Genomic DNA, 17,523 nt, shown 5'->3' on the forward strand with positions numbered 1-17,523 from the left:
ATTGTGTTTTTTTCTTTTTCTGACCACATAGTAGTACTCTTGGCCTGTTTACATAGTCTTACACATAAAAATGAACCATTATATAGTAGTAAAACCTATCCAAATCACTTCTGAACTGAGATATTTGTTTAGTTCAGGCTGTTAATTTGTTTACACAGTTTTAAATGTCCAATGAAATTTATTTGAAGTGTTTTAACAAATGAATGGTTAAGACAGGTTTCCTGTTGATCCATGTTCAAATTTTGCAGGTTTCACTGTATATGTTAAACTGTCATGAAAAATTTACATTTTTTTTTTAATTTTTGGACTTAATCTAGTCAATCCTTTAAAATTTGTTTATATTTGATTAAAAAAAATCAATGAAAAAATTTAAAGTGTCATTGATAGACATTATATTAGATATTGCAGGTAACATTTCAATTAGAATTATACTTTACTATGCATCACATGTAATAAGGTCATAACACATGTCAAAAAGCTGAAATATTTTCTTTTATTAGTCAATTTTCTCTTTGTCTTTTTAGCAAGGGAAGTTTTTAATGCATAATATTATTGCAGTTATGCCAGAAAAAAAATCTTGTTTAGTAATATTAAACTATTTGTAATTTTGAGTATGATTTGTTTAAAAATGATTTACATTCTGTACTTACAGGGTCATGAAAAAGAAGCATTGAATTTAATGTCAACGTATTTACCAAAAGATTCTGGACCTGGTTCAGCTTATTCTGAAGGTGGTGGACTATATGCTTTAGGTAGGGATGACAATTTGGTGTATTTTACTCCTATGTGGGGAAGGAGGTACTATTTCTAATTTCCAAGCTATCAAGAAGGATCCAAAATTTAATTTTTCTGTATGTAAGATTTGAGTAGTACTAACCAGTTCTATATATATATATATATAGAAGGGTCTGAAAAATTCCCAACGATGTTATAACTGTCAAACTATATGCTTTAGGTAGGGATGACAATTTGGTGTATTTTACTCCTATGTGGGGAAGGAGGTACTATTTCTAATTTCCAAGCTATCAAGAAGGATCCAAAATTTAGTTTTTCTGTATGTAAGATTTGAGTAGTACTAACCAGTTCTATATATATATATATAGAAGGGTCTGAAAAATTCCCAACAATGTTATAACTGTCAAATTTGCGATGCAAATTTTTGGTCGTTCCCTCTGCAGGACTTGAACTCGTACTGCTGTGACATCTATGGCAACACCGCCTGCACAAACTGTCCCGTACTACCATACATCGTGTACTAAGTTACAGCCCTAGATAAATCCTACAAGGAGGAATGACCCGGCCAACGAAAGCCATATTTTTATATAGCCTAGGTGGCCGAGTGGTCTAGGGCGCTGGACTTTGTGCAGGTGGTGTTGCCATAGATGTCACAGCGGTACAAGTCCCACGGAGGGAACAACCAAAAATTTGCATCGCAAATTTGACAGTTCTAACATCGTTGGGAATTTTTCAGACCCTTCTATAAGTTTACGTTATCTTCCCTATATCAATTTGATCCGATGGAGCAGTGTAGCGAATAGAGTCGTCACACTCTGAGACATTGTATATATATATGCACATGGATAGCTTTAATTGATGAAATAGGAAATGACCACTTTGTCATAAAATAAAATAAAATTTATTCTTATTGTTTTAAGGTTTGATACATGCCAATCATGGTGGAGAAATAACAGAATATTTATTGAATCAATTGAAAGAAGCCTCAACTGATGTAAGTATGAAAAGTACTAATTGTTATCCCACAGAAAAACTTGGATGGGGTATAAAGAAATCACAACTCCCATCTATCCAGGTAAATTGAATGTAAAACTGTAGATGTTTTTGAGACATGTGGTCTAGTGCCTGAAGGAGAAGAATTCACCAGCCTATACAATCAGCTTTTTCCAGGCTCAAAGTAATATTTCAGTACTTTAACTGCCAATTGATAACCATGAAAATAGTTATAAATCAACAGCTCATTTTAGATTTTGCTTTGTTCGAAAAGGTATTAAAAATCTCTGGTTTGTAATTATACCTTTCTTCAGTTTTCTTCCTTCAGTTAGATAATACACCAGATTGGACATGGAAAGAAATTTTTTTTTAGAATCTAGAAAAACAGTGGTTCCTTGGTCTTGGAATTTTTTTTAGAATTTTTTCAACAACAGCTTCACAGAACCAATAGTTAAATTTGAATGGTCTTATTGCTTAGTTCTACTTGACTTGACTTTATGAATCCATGGTACAAGAAACATTTACAAAGTCACTGTTAATGTCGTTTTTAGTGTCTTTAGCATGAAAAATTGTGTGAGAGCCGATAATTTTTTTGCATAAAAAAAAACCAACACAAAACATAATATAATTTTGAACTGTTGACCTTTGAAGATTTGTGGTTAATGTACCCATTGTACACAGATGAAATAAGGTTAATCTAATCTACTAACTTTAGTATAATTCCATCAAAAAATCATGCAGAGGATGATTCATATCCTGTTGATTTAATCTTTAGTAGTCTAGACATTTTCAATTGATGCTTTAAATAATTCCTGCAATGTTTGCTTTGCTAAGAGTGCTGTATATTACGAAAAAAAATTTGAATAATTATATTATAAAATATTGTACAGATGGGGGGGGATTTCCACACTTGTTCATAGAAATAACTTTATTTTCATGTTTTGCCCTTCTGTGTCATTATCTTTCCTGACTTTTTTTTCATTTTTTCAACGGAAATAAGTCTCTGGTATGGTGCCCATGTTGTCGTTGTTGTCCATGTTGTATGTAAACTCTGGGTTTTCCTGTAATAACTTGAATATTTGTTATGAATCTTGATAAAAGTTTGTCACGTTCCATACTACATAGTGGATGGTTATGATTTATTTTGTGTGTTATTACCCATAGTGAAGTAATTGTAGAACATTAAGAAACCAAAAGCAATTCATGAAACTTAATTATCATATATAATGTAAGTATAAATGTGTCTTAAAAGTATAAAACTGATTTGTACTTAGTAAAGCTAATTTGATTTGTTCAACATACATTAACTTTATTCTGCTGGAGTATACAAGGGCAACTATTTTGCTGTACCTAGGTACAATGTTGTTTTGGGGCCAGCTGCAGCCTACCCAGTGGTATGAGGGTGTACCTAGGTACAATGTTGTTTTGGGGCCAGCGACAGCCTGCCCAGTGGTATGAGGATGTACCTAGGTACAATGTTGTTTTGGGGCCAGCGGCAGCCTGCCCAGTGGTATGAGGATGTATCTAGGTACAATGTTGTTTTGGGGCCAGCGGCAGCCTGCCCAGTGGTATGAGGGTGTACCTAGATACAATGTTGTTTTGGGGCCAGCGGCAGCCTGCCCAGTTGTATGAGGGTTTCCTTATCATTTATTGAAGACCTTGGTGACCTTGGGTTGACATTTTTCATTCCAGTTGACTTGTTGTCTCTTTGACATATTTACCATACCCATATTCCTTATATATATATATACATGAATTTTGAATGTATATTTTCAAAAACTTGACAAAACTTTTCTGGGCTTGGCATGAGACTTGTGGATACTTATTAGGGCCCCGCCATGAAATGGTGATCGCCCTTTAGTGGTCAATCAGTCTGTCCGTCCATAAACTTGTGTCCAGACTGTAACTTTATTGTCTTTCTATGTAGGCTTTTGATATTTTGCATGTTGGAAGATCACCAGTAGATAATGTGTCCAGTACCATAGATAGTAGGTCAAATTCGTATTTTTTAGTGACAAACTTTTGTCTAGGCTGTAACGTTTTTGTCTTATTATATGGACTTTGATATTTGGTGTGTTGGTAGATTACCAATAGATAATATGTCCAGTACCATAGATAGTGGCCTTTGACCTTGAACTTCGACCTCAAGGTCAAATTCCTGGTTTTTCGTTGACAAGTTCGTGTTTGGGGTGAAACTTTTTTTTGTCTTTCAATGTTGGCTTTTGATATTTGGCATGCGGGTCGATCACTAAATCCACTCGTATATTTGGCTGAATTGCAGTGCTGGGGCCCGCAGATAGATTCAATCTCAATAATTTCTAGTCAGAGTTAAATTACATTGTACAATATAAATAAAAAATTTCCAGTACATGTATAGCAATTTGATTTCGCTTTTTACAGTGCATTGAGTCTGTTTATAACCTTTTTGAAGATCACTGTCTTTTTACTGCTTTGATTGAAGAACCTCTTTAGCCACAAACTGTCTTAAAGTCTTAATTAAACCCACTTAACAAGTTGATGGTATATTGGAATCACCTTGTCTGTCTGTCAGTTATTCTGTCCATCCAAATATTTTGACATTTATCTTGTCAGCCAATGAATGGATTGATTTTAAGTTTGGTATGTGGCTTTATATAAATTGGACATATATTGTAAGCAATTTGTTGCTGTGTGATATCAACTTCTTGTTTCGTGGGTCTTAGCTATGTTTCCTTATATAGAATGGGAAAGTCATTTTATGGCTGCCATGGGACAGATTAATTTCAGATTAAAATGTAATATGAAGTTGTATAAAGATGAGCATAAATTGTAAACAGTTTAAATGCTGTCCAGTATTAATTCTTGTTCTGTTGAGTTACTGTATGAATCGGTGTGTACCAAGCTCGACAAAGCATGCAGTTTTATGTTGAACATTGTAATGATTCTTAAATCCTAATTTATATACATGTACAATAGATATGAATCACTGGCAGCTTTGTTTTGTCTGAGTATATGATTATGAGAGGTAGAGACCTCTGATGGATTTGAGATTGTTCGAATATTTAATTTTAAGCTTACATGAGGCTGATATACCAATTAATTACACATAGCTTAAGAGTAAACGCCTGTCATGTTTCAATCTACATTTAGAACAAAATAGACTTTCTAACATATGAAAATTATTTCAAGAATGATTTCTTAGTGCATTTTACTATATTATGTTTTGATAGTTGCATATAATGTCTCTTACTGCGGTGAGAATACATTGTTTAATTGGTGTCTGTCTGTCTGTCACTTAAATGATTAAATGATCTAAATGATTAAAGGAGTGATAATTTTATTCTTTTTATTTTATTGTTTATGATGTAATAAGTTTTGGTGCTCTTAGACTAAGTAAGATAGTTGTGACTAAGAATATTGATAGTATTTCATTGAAGATACTTCATTTATTCTATTTTTATTCCATCATGATTTCCCTATATAATTGAGATACCGGTAGGTAGGTTTCTTAGAATCTGTAAGGGACTGACAATCTGCCTGTCACTTACATAAACCTATATTTAATTGAATATTTAATGGCAATGCCATTTACTATTTAGAAGTGAGCCCTGAATGGTGTTGTAGGATTTTTGAAAATTTGAGTTTTCATGGGGAAGGTACTGCCATCATCAAAGTCAGTTTGCCTACATTTACAAGTTCTCCAAGTTTCTTACATGGGAATTCAAACGATAATAGATCAAATTTCCAGATCAAAATAGCTTGAAGTATAAACTGTCCCCTGTTAGAAATTTTGCATTGCTAGTACTTAATCACAAATTTGTAAATGAACTAGGTCAGAGATTTTTTTAGGTGAATTTAACATGACACTGCACCATGCCTTCATCTTCAAGCTATTTAGCTTCATGCTTTTCCAATCCTAAGGTGTTGCTATTACTTTTAACATCTGATAAAACAGAATCTTCATACCTGTCTCTATTCTATATGGAAATGTAGGAATCAAGGCAAATTTCAAACACCAAAAAGAATCCCATTTCAGTGCTTTAAGTAGCATTCCAGCTAAGAATCATGCAAAAAGTGATACATGGGTTAAAAGCCTACATATTTTTATTTTTGATATTTTGTTTAAAATGCTTCAGTAAACAGAAATTAACATTTGGTTTTTTGTATAACCCTTGCTCATAGGAGATAAAAATTGTATAGAATGCACTGTAAAATTCAAAATTAAGGGAGATAACTCTGTAAATGACACTCAAATACAATAGAATCTATTAGATTTTTAATGTTGATTATCTCCTAAGAGCAGGCAGATTTGAATGAATAAGTACACATTTCATAATATAGACCCACAAAACAACTTAATTACAAAAATAAAAAATATGTAGCCTTTTTTGGGGTGTATCACATTTTTCAGATTTTGCATGATTCTTACGAAGACAGCTACTTAAAATGTGTAGAAACATTCTGCCTTGTAAGGGGTAGTTTGGAATGGCAGTGACTTGGTGCAGATTAAAACACTGTAAACTAAGTTAATGACATTGACCTGATCTCTGTCTGTCCCCATATACCATAGTAACCCATTGTAACCTTGGCAACAATACCTCCATAACTGTTCTCTAATGGAAGTAGATATGAATATTAGACATCATATGTAGACATGCCTGAAACAAAGTAATCTAGTTAAAGCAATTTAGATTATTTCATGTTGCAAGTAGGGGGTATTACTCAGTTAGCTCACTCACAGTTTTTGATAATTTGGTATATTATAAAAAGCAGTCAGAAGAATGGTGTTTTACTGACCGTGTGGTCACTCTTTGTTTGATTCTCAAAAGGAATAAATTCTATATATAACATTTATTATGACAGAACAGCTTAAATGTTGTATCACTATAATGCTTTTATTGAAAACGGATTCTAATGAATTTTTTGAAACTAGGTTGACTATAAAGTCATGAATGAAAAGTTACAGCCTCATAGATTTTTCATAACATCTTTTTATCAGCATGACATAATATTTAAGTCCTAGGTTTCAATAATTATGTAGCTCTTTAGGGAACTAAAAAATTACTTTTATTTACAAGGCAGGCAATGGATTATGGCACTCTCTCTCAATTAGTATTGGAAATTCTATTTGTCTCCAGTGGTCTAGAAATTAATGGCAATGAATTATGCCAAGTACAGTCTTTAAAGGCTTTTATTTATCACTATTTTGTCATTTACGGAGTCAGTATGAATCAATTACATATGTATGTCACATTGACAATTGAACAGTTTTTGACTAGAAAGGACCTAAGAGATGAATTGTATATCATTTTTCTTATTATTGAAGCTGAATAGAAATAGTTTTAAGGACTTTATAATGTTTTGATTTTGATGTTAAGGATTAATTACAAAATTTTAGAGAAGTTCTGATTTGTCATAATTGTCTGTATTGAAGTTAACATATTTTTTTGCTGCAAGTTTTCTATTAAGTACATAGTTCTTTATACCCACATTTCAAAGTTTGAGGGTATGTAGAAATCACATTTTCTGTCTGTCTGTTTTTTTAATGTTGTGGATTTTGATTAAATTATTTGATAAAGTTAAGCAGATATGTAGATAATACTGGAGCAAGATAGTTATTACAAGATGTTTAAAAAACAAAGTTAAGAATTTAAAGATTTTACATGTAAAATTTGCAGTATTAAATTAAAACCTGTTATAACTGAACCTAAGTAAAATTTGTAACTTGTCTAAATTTAACACATATTGAAAACCCTTTATGTCAACTTTGATGCTTTATAATCTGTGTAAACTGAACTCCTGCCTTATCTGACCAAAACCTGTAGCTGTGAAAGGGTTCAGTTCAGACAGATTTCTCTATTCTTGTAGAGGATGGGATATCAGCCATAGCTCCTGTTACACTGGGTTTACATTATGAAAAAAAAATTAATGTTTGAGTAATAGTATACTAAGATGTAATAGGATTTTGTTAGTGAGTTGCAATCATGATACTGGATACTTTTAAAGAGACTATCCTTGTAGAAACCAGACAGATCCTATGATATGGGCAACACATTATCCCACTTTATTTTTTGTTGCATTGTTATATTGAACTCATTATTATGTCAGATAGGATGATTTTTCTCTTTATTGATAGTAGATGACTCAGAATATGTTTTAAAAGTTCCTGAAACTATCAACTATATTATGCAATTTATTCCATTCTAACCATTTTGTAAATTATAAATCAACATGTTTTTTTTAAGGAAATTTTGTGATTTTATTGGTTGAAAATTTTCAACTGTCTTCTTCTTCCATGGGTAATTCTTAAATACTACATTTGGAAATTTCATTAAAAAAACACCTTGGATGTTATATCAACACACTTTTGAAATAAAATTTCCTTTTCAAAACATGTAGGTATGAGGATGTTGAAGATGTAAGTTGCAGCTTTTTAAAAATAAATAATCCTTTTTTTTTCCTACCTGACTCCTTTTACAATGCAATCTGACATTGGTGCAGATTAAATATTTTTGCCATTTTTTATGGTTGTACACATGGTTTCTATTTCTTGTTACTTTCTTACAGATGGTAAGACATGGTGGTTGCCTTGGATTGGGGTTGGCTGCCATGGGCACAGCCAGACAAGGTAGGTTAGATCATATATTAAAAAAAATGAAATGGCTAGACAGGAAAAAACGAAGTTAAACATCAATATACTTAATAGCATGAATATTTTCAGAATATTTTTATATGTCCACTTAACATAATTAAGAAGAGCTGTTCCAAAATTCAACTTTCTTCATTTACTAGTTATCATTTATCATAGTCATCTTGATAAACTTAGTACAATTGCTTAACATGCTGAAACTTGAAAACATATGCTTATCATGGTATAACTTGGTACTTGAAGTCTCATGCTTAACATGATGAAACTTGGTACCTATGCTCATCTTAAGGAGACTTAGTACTTACAGTTATCACGGTAAAACTAAGAACACATGCTCATGATGATGATTATTGGTAGATGGGGTTCTTTAAACAAGGTTTTTTCCCCTGTGAAAGTTTCTTAATTTGTCAAGGAATGGCTCAGAATTTTCCGTTACAAGATATTTCCCAATCGGTGATCAGTTAAAGTGCTAATACAATGTTTCTGCTTAAAATTACACTGATGTCTTTTATTATAATCTATAAGATTATTAATTTGTTATAGCATGGGTTGTTTATAGAGTAAAGACTACAGTCTTATCAGTGGAATCCTCTTCTGCATAAATATGGTGATAAGATACATTGTTTAACTGTTTCTGAGAACATATGGAGAAAATTTTGAAAAAAATGAATAGAAATCTGTCTTCTATTTTGAAAACTTTCCTCTTTCGTCTTCCCTGGACTTGACTTTTTGTGAGCAACTCGGCAGATGTTTCTAGAAAAGCAGAGGACAGGTGCACCTGGTCCGTGCTCCCAGTTTTTAGTGAAGTCCGAGTTGCTCATTTATATGTGTTATTTTGGTTATTTTTTGTTCTTTGTTTATTGTGTCTGTGTTCCATGTCTTTGTCCCTGGATTACATTCTTTAGATTTCTACTATATTCTTGGTTCCCTTGATTACTCTTTCAATAGCATTTATAGATAAAAATAAATCCAGAAGTAGACATAAAAGCCCTATTCAAGAGGATGGTGCAGTTTTCAGAAAGGTCAACAATATTGCATTGTTTACAGATGTTTAGATAACTTCCATACAAGATGTACAAAATAACAATAAACAGAGATTACATAATTTCTTTGAAAGATAACGATGTTTGGACTAGTAAACGTTCATCTCTGATTTCCTAAGTGGAATCAATTAAAGCAAGAAGGCAACAGAGCTTAATAATTTTCCAGTAGATTAATTTTATTCTAACACAATTATTCACACATGTTTGTATTTCCATGCCAATTACATGGTTTTACAACTGCCTTAAAGACTAGTTCCTTCAAATGTGTATGGTAACACTTATTTACATGTTATAAATAGAAAAAAGATGAGATGAAAAAATTTTGGGGCTTTGCCAACAAACATTTTGGTAGATTAATTTTTGCTGATATGTCTTTAAGTCTTTTTATCAGTATGTTTATAAGTTCTTTCATTCATTTGTGAGATATTTGTTTTTTTTTGTCTGACCACAAAAAATTGTAGTTGTACTATGCTGTTGTCTTTGTCTATAGACATTCAGTGTGTTGACAATTACTTGGGTTTAAGGGTATTGATCTTATGGAATTATATCACAAAGTGTCATATCACAAAAGGAAGTTTGGGATAGATTTTGGGATCACGACTTGAATGGTTTAGAAGTTAAGGGCAAAAATAGAAAAAAAAAACAAGCATTTTCTTGATATCAGAACAATATCTTGATTATAAATAAATAAATCTCTTTGATATTGTACCTAAAGGTGCCATAAATACCTTCAAAGAAGGGCTGAGATTGACTTTGGGAGTTGTGACAAACTGTATAGGAGTTAGGGGCTAGAAACATTGGTGTGTGTGTGTGTCCATCCTTGCCCCGACTGTTCAGGGTTTGACCTCTGCCGTCATATCAAGCTGCACCTTGCAAATCATTTTATTGTTTGTGCTTTAATTTTTTTTAGATATTTGTGTACATAGTACATACATGTAACTCGACCAGCCATAGTGTTTTGCAATATATATATTGGCAAAAATATATACGATGTAGCAAAATGGATTAAAAAAGATTACGCATAAAAACTGAAGAGAAACAATATGACACACAAAAAAAGGCTTAAATATGACTTCAACTGTTAAATAATATTGTAGCCATGTTGTCTTTATTTGAAATATCATTGTTTACATTGTTTTGTTTTGGTTTTTTTTTTTTTTCATTCTTGTCTGAAACTGTTGGTTTTAAGTGTAATAATTTGAGTATTAAGGTATAGGTCTAAAGGAATTTCTTTAACAAAATTCCCTTTCTACAGAAAAGTGTTTCAGAAAAAATTTAATATAAAACAGTTTATGGAAGATGCAGATACAAATTTTTTTCATCATGATATACATGTTTGTCGATATCTGTAAGGCTTATAAAATTTCACGTGGGCTTGCAGATTTGAAAATGTTGAAGACCAGTTGACTTGTGCAGTGAAAAATACAGGTTGAAGACTGCAGAAGAAAATATTTTTTTGGGTGGTTTTGCTCCTAAGTGCCAACATTCAATATCAGAAAAAAAAAGATAATGAAAAAAATAGTAACAACAAACTGTTTATATTTTTCAGATATTTATGAACAGTTGAAGTTTAATTTGTACCAAGATGATGCTGTCACAGGTAATTAAGATTTTACTGTATGCACTATAAAGTCTATTTTATATTTAATGTAGTATCAATCGTTGATCATCAAATAAAACTGTTTATCAAAAGTGTAGGATATCCAAGTCTTAATTGTCCTACATTTGTAGCTTATTTTCATTTTTATAAGCATGGAATTATATGAAAATCAATAACCTAATTACCCAGTTTTATTTCAGCAGTGGCTAAACTTTGTATTCTCTGTTGTTAATGTTTAAATCCAGTTAAAAAGATTACCTTAACTGCATGGAAAGATAGAAAGTATGTCTCATATAGTAAATTCTTGGCACCATTGAATTTTCCTTAAAACTTGTTTTTAATTAAGTGATATGTTTTGTTAATTAGAACATGATATTAATTGTTTTCAGTGCACTTATCAAGTATCTGGGTTAAAATCCCATAATGCTAAAATCTTGACCAATCAGAAATTGTGTTACATCCAGATTAAATTTTGAAAATATTTTAGACATCATGATGAACTAGTAAAGAATTAAGTCCAACCAGGTGGTATAAAAAATTCTGGTGTAGAAATGTATTTTAATGCACCAGAGTTGTTTCTGTTTTTGATATTAATATGTTATTTGCATTTTATTTGTGTGTGCAAAATTTGAGTTATTATGCAAATGATTATAAAAATTATTTTGAAAAGTACATTAAAGAGTTTGTATTTTTGAATTTCCAAAATATGGCAACTCCAGCCGAGAATGTTAGTTAATTGAGCTAGTATATTGAATAATTTCTTGATTCAAAATACACTTTATAATGGATTTTTATCATATGGTTTACTCTTTCACATTATTTTTCCCCTGTAATTATTTGTAAATTAGTTTACTTCTGTGGGTACTTATTTAAGTAAATAGTGATATCAATCCTATTTCGAGGCTATTTAACTTGGCCAGCATCTCTAATAAAGTGACTTAATTATAGCAAGTCATTATTATGTGTTTTTTTCTTCCTTATGAAATAAGAAAAAAATCACATGCCTAAATAAGTTGTTTAATGAAATACAGTAAAGCCTGTCTAAACTGATTGAACCTTGAATAAACCATAAATTATGCAGTCAGACATTTTATTTTTGAATCTGTTATATACACCTGTCTAAACAGAAGAAGTCATTTTGTCCAAAAGAGATTTGATTCTGAGAGATATTTACTGTATTTACTGAAGGTTAGGACAGTCATTATACCACCTAATCAACAAACATGTCAGACAAAAAATTTGGAAGTTTGTAACTGCTTATATAGTAGAAAAAGACAAGTCAGAACTATATTTCATAAAGACTGTGAGGAACCTTTTTACACCTGCCCATAGAAGGTGTGACCATGATGGTTAAAATTATCTTCATATTCTTGTCACCTGGTTAATTAGCACAATAAATTTCTTTAATCATTCATTCATTCATTCATTCATTCATTCATTACTTCTATCATATTGATGAATTTGACGATTCAGTATGAAGAAACAGACTTTAACTTATGGACCGACTTTATTTAACGGTATATACTTTCATGCACTAACCTAACTGCATGACCACCAAAACTTTACTGGTATTTAAATCAAATCGGACAATATTCATTGTCCAGTAGATTGTCACATGTAGGTAATCATCTTGAATTCCTATTTGTTAAATTCATTTTTCTTTACAAGTTTATAATTTAGAGATAGTTATTAATGACAATGCTAATTAAGATAAGTAAAGTTAATATTCTTCCAATTGTGAAGATCAATGTTCTGAAATCTTCTGTAAAACTGACATCAAAGTGCTCATGACTTGATTGTTGTAATATTGTTGCCTCTTATCTATGTGGCCTCTCGAGAAACCCCAAAAGATGGAATATTTCGTAATGTTTAATTACAGTTGATAAGTGGAAAATACAATATGTACTTTGTCTTATGTTCAGATAAAAATCTATGATTTTATGAGTTTCTAGCAATGATATGATACTGCTATTTTGTTTAAAAAAATACTTCTGTAAAGAAACAATAATTTAATCAGATATTCCACTGAATTAATAGCTATATCTTTTGTAAATTCTCTTGTTGCTGTGTTCTACAGTGGAACATTCTAACACTATCCGGGTTTAATGTAAGGTCTCCAATAGCAAAAAATAAACCATGCGCTAAGCCCCTGAAGGACTTGAAATTATCTGTCTTATGAAATTTTCAATAATATCTGTTTTTTAGTAAAGTGCATCCTTTGAAATTAACACACATAATAAACATTAAATGATGGATCTATAGATGAATAGTGTATTATTAATTTCTGATACAGGAATATGTGATGTTTTATTTTTATCTATATTAATCTTATCTGGATTTCTATAACATTAAATACTATTAACTTGGATACATAAATATATATCTCAATTAGTACTTATTAAGGTGAATATATGAATTGGCCCCAGATGTGAAAGAGTTAAAGGTTATAGAAAAAGAAATGGAATTGTGCTCAATATAATTGCTGATTACATGGATTAGTTACATAGAAAGAGTTTCGGAAAAAAAAAAACACTGCTGAATTTAATTTATGAAACTTTCACAGAATCATTATTACTTGTTCCCATTCATTGTGCACTTCCTGTTTTAGATTTTAATATGAATCTATTTGGAGGTTTCACATAGCAAATCATGGACTTTGTCATTGATAAATATTGGGACATGGGGGACCAATCTCTTATCCATTACTCTTCTTACACCTCTGAATAGAATTGAATGATACCTTTCCAGAATTTTATTACATTGTGCACCCTCTATTTTAGATTTTTGATCCAAACCAGTTTAGGGGTTACACATATCAAGACATGGGAATTTGTCATAAATAATGAATTTTTGGGGCATAGAGGAGGCCCATTTTTTTATCCGTTACTCTTTCTAAACCACTGAATGGGATTGAATGAAACTTTCACAGAATCTTTATGATATTGTGAAAGTATTATTGTTCATTGTTCATGTACCAATTTCCATGGTTTTTGTAGGATTTGTAAACCAGGAAATTTGGTTTCCAAGATCACAGCGGCTAAAAACCTTAAAATATTTTCATAAAATAGAAGTTTCTGGACGATAACTCAAAAAGTTTACATCTGATTCAAACCAAACGTTCGGATATTGTTACTTGTAGATAAGTGAGATACTTATTGATTTGGGAAATGTTCTGGTCAAGGTCAAGGTCAAGTATGCTTAAAAACACAATTCGGCTTGTGGACCCTGGTGCTTTTCAATTTTTTGCATTAGGGAAGATGTTTTGTACATATTATGACAGTATAAAATTTGATGAAAAAAAATTTATACTTGATATACTTCAGACTGCTCCTGAATCTGGATGATATTTTAAAGTCTTTTTTCCTGCATTTGTGCAGCACAATTCAGAATTTGATTCTCAACCCTGCCCTCCTTATTTAAAGGAGCTAGAAATTTAATTCTATGAGGCATTAAAGAAAAGACTGCAATTGATCATATAGATAATGGTACTGGTCTAGACATTAGGCAATAAAAAATACAAAAAGTATATCTCAGGGTAGGACTACTAGGAGAAGATCAGGAAGCATTCTGTTCTAAATTTACCAAACATTTATAATATTGTTTCAGCTTCAAGGTGAAATATAGTAAACAGAATTGAGTAGTATTCTAGCCTTATGGTAAAATATGATACAAAAGATTTTAACATTAATCCAGCCTGGTGGTTAAATAATATGTAATTTTCATAGGAATCATAGTAAATGAATCCTTATATAAGCTGATAGCAAGCTGATGACCATTATGAATTAAGCTTTGAGCTAGCTATCATGTTGTATAATTGCCTGCTATGTTAACGTTAGTTTTCTATCCATCATTTTGGTTCCTTGTGGGATTGGTGTAAATTAAGACTCTAGAATTGTGTTTGTTTAACGATTTGATCTCTCTCTCCAAGGATGCCCTTGGGTATGTAATGTGGCAAGTCAGATCTATTGTTTCAGTAGTTAAACAAAAATTATGAGTAAATGAACTTGCTTTGACAGAAATTGATGAAAGAATTTTATTATTTTATGGTTAAATTTTCCATTTTCACAACTAGTTTGTCCCAGATTTGAAGGACATGCCAGTCATAGTAGTATTTCTTACACGTAGCCTTTTATAAAGCTGTCTAAAACGACGCTGACCAGTATTTCTTAGATTTTTCACCTGATTTTGAACTTTGGGTCATACAGATGTTTAAGACCTCTAATCTGACAACACAGTATTCCAGAAGTCTGTACTGTTATCTTCTACTACAACCAAATCAGGTTTTGTGGGTTCTATACCCTGTTGTGACTATTTTTACTGTGATGTATCTTACATAAGCATAATTTGTCATCAGCAAAAATCTTTAATGAAGCATTATTTGAAAGTAATACCTTTTTCACTCTAGAAAATTGGGCTTAGGGCAATCCAGGTCAATCAATCTAGGTTATTTTGTCTCATTTACACTTGTTATCCTAGCTGTCCCATTTAAATATTTTTCCTTTTTCAAAAATAAAAATGCCACTTGTGTGTATATACCGGTAAATAATTTCAGTTTATCAGGCATATATATAGTTATTGATATATGTATGTATACTTGAAAAGGGTAAAATGTTCCAAATTCTAACGTTGAGTCAGCTAATGAATTAAAAAGATTTTCCATTGCAAAAATGAAGGAATTCGCAATTTCTGATAATAAAATTATTAAAATGATGTCATTGAACATCATACATCTCCTTGGCAACAGCTTCACTTTTACCCCACTTTCACGTTCACACTAGCACCTTAGGTTACTTACTTGGGTTCGCCCCATAACTCTTATCTCCAACTAATTTTGAGGGGTGATATTAACCTTGGTTCACCTTAAATTCATATGTTCACTTTGCTTGAAAAAAATATCATGAATAATTAAATAGGGTTGAACCCATGTTAAATGTCATAGTGTTATCAGATATCTTGTGTATGAGCATATAAAGAGAAATGATAATTGTTGCAAACTTGAGATAGTTTAAAGATACTTTTATTCCATGTATCCATTTTTGTACTTTTTAAAAATGTTGTTAGTTCATGTGTTTTAACTGATATTTCTGAGCATGAATTAGAGCGTTGCCAACAAATGTTTGACACTCTATAATGATCGGTCCGTCTGTCTGTATGTACATCCTCTTTCTGTAACAAATCCTTTAAACTGCCTTAACAAATTTGCTGCCCACAGAGATTGCATTGCTTCCTTCTCATTATATTTAGTTCACTCTTGGTTTGGACATTGTATTTGCTTTAAAACAATGATAACTTGGAAAATTTGGCAATCAGACCAGGGCAATAATCTTTTTCTAGCTGTTCATTGTAATTCAAGGTAAATCATCTATTGCCATGAAACTAATACTGATGAAAGGCCTGTATCTTTCAAAATGATAAAATGAATGTGTCTAAGTTATTTTCCTTGAGGCTAATTTTGTTGCAAATTTCTAAACTTCCTGTAACAAAATTATCTTTGTTTTACCCAGTAAATATTTGATTAAAGGATGATTTATGTTTGAATACTTTGAAAAAGCTTTGTTGACAAAGAATCTCAGTTTTTTTTTATTATCTTCAGAGTTTTGTTTATACTTCTATGTGTTTTTTTGGGCAGTTTTCTGTAACAACATTTATTTGACTTTGACGTTATATGTGATGTAACTAATATATAGTTGATTGAAGTAGATGTTTTGTAAGATGGTAAGAAACTTGATTATGGGATTAAAAAAATGGACAAAATTTAGGTAAATAGAAATTTACAGAATGTGTTTATTTAATATTTTATAGCCAGTTAAAAAAAATCACTTCAGAGAATACAATCAGTCTTACCTTGATAGATTGACCATCATCACCTATTGAACCTTTTAAGTAGTTAGGACTGGACAATTAAGATAAAGATTTTTGAAAATATTTTATCCAACACATCTTTCAGTAACTATGGTAAAGTAAAAAGTTTAAATCAATCAAAGGAAGACAAAGTCTGTCCCATGTATTTATTTTTACATTTTTGGTCTTGTAATAGCTAAGCAAGCTTCAGTCTCAACCCTATGCCAACCTTGGCTGTACATAGCATTCTAGAAGTAAGGTAAAACTTTATGAGAAAATCTCTCCTAACCTTAGCAACATGGACTCTTGAGCTACAAATGAATACTTTGAGTGTGTACAGTTATAATACACATACACTGAAATAATTCTAGCTCATATTATAGTTCATTACAAAGTTTTTTTCTGGTTTTATGTACCAGTAAATTGTTTCACATGTAAGTCTCATTGGTTTGTTAAGGAAATAATGTGTATTTAAGTCTTATGAGTGCTTTGTGAAACAGGCCTGGGCTTGAACTACTGGTAAAGAAACTACCGAAAAAAAATTTAACAAAACTTCATTTAACACATTCAGATTAGTTTGAACTTGAGATGTAGATGTAATATTAAAAGTTCACATGTTTTGTAGGCCCATAAGCAAGGGAGAGTTGGAGAGGAGGGTGTTATGACCCAAACTTTTAAGCAAA

General features: G+C 31.3%; 1 protein-coding gene across 1 annotated transcript in view; it reads left to right on the top strand.

The window, feature by feature from the left end:
* Window positions 1-17,523, top strand: part of LOC148624727 (26S proteasome non-ATPase regulatory subunit 1-like) — a 153,749-nt gene that overhangs the window by 14,021 nt on the left and 122,205 nt on the right. Inside the window, exons 15-18 of the mRNA XM_088567584.1 lie at window positions 653-752; window positions 1,656-1,729; window positions 8,275-8,335; window positions 10,949-10,999. Coding sequence (XP_088423710.1) covers window positions 653-752; window positions 1,656-1,729; window positions 8,275-8,335; window positions 10,949-10,999 — 286 coding nt within the window. The remainder of the gene's footprint in view (window positions 1-652; window positions 753-1,655; window positions 1,730-8,274; window positions 8,336-10,948; window positions 11,000-17,523) is intronic.

Source organism: Perna viridis, chromosome 2, assembly GCF_037379345.1.
Source record: "Perna viridis isolate PV_CMFRI_1.1 ecotype Kerala chromosome 2, ASM3737934v1, whole genome shotgun sequence".
NCBI classification, from domain to species: Eukaryota; Metazoa; Mollusca; class Bivalvia; order Mytilida; family Mytilidae; genus Perna; species Perna viridis.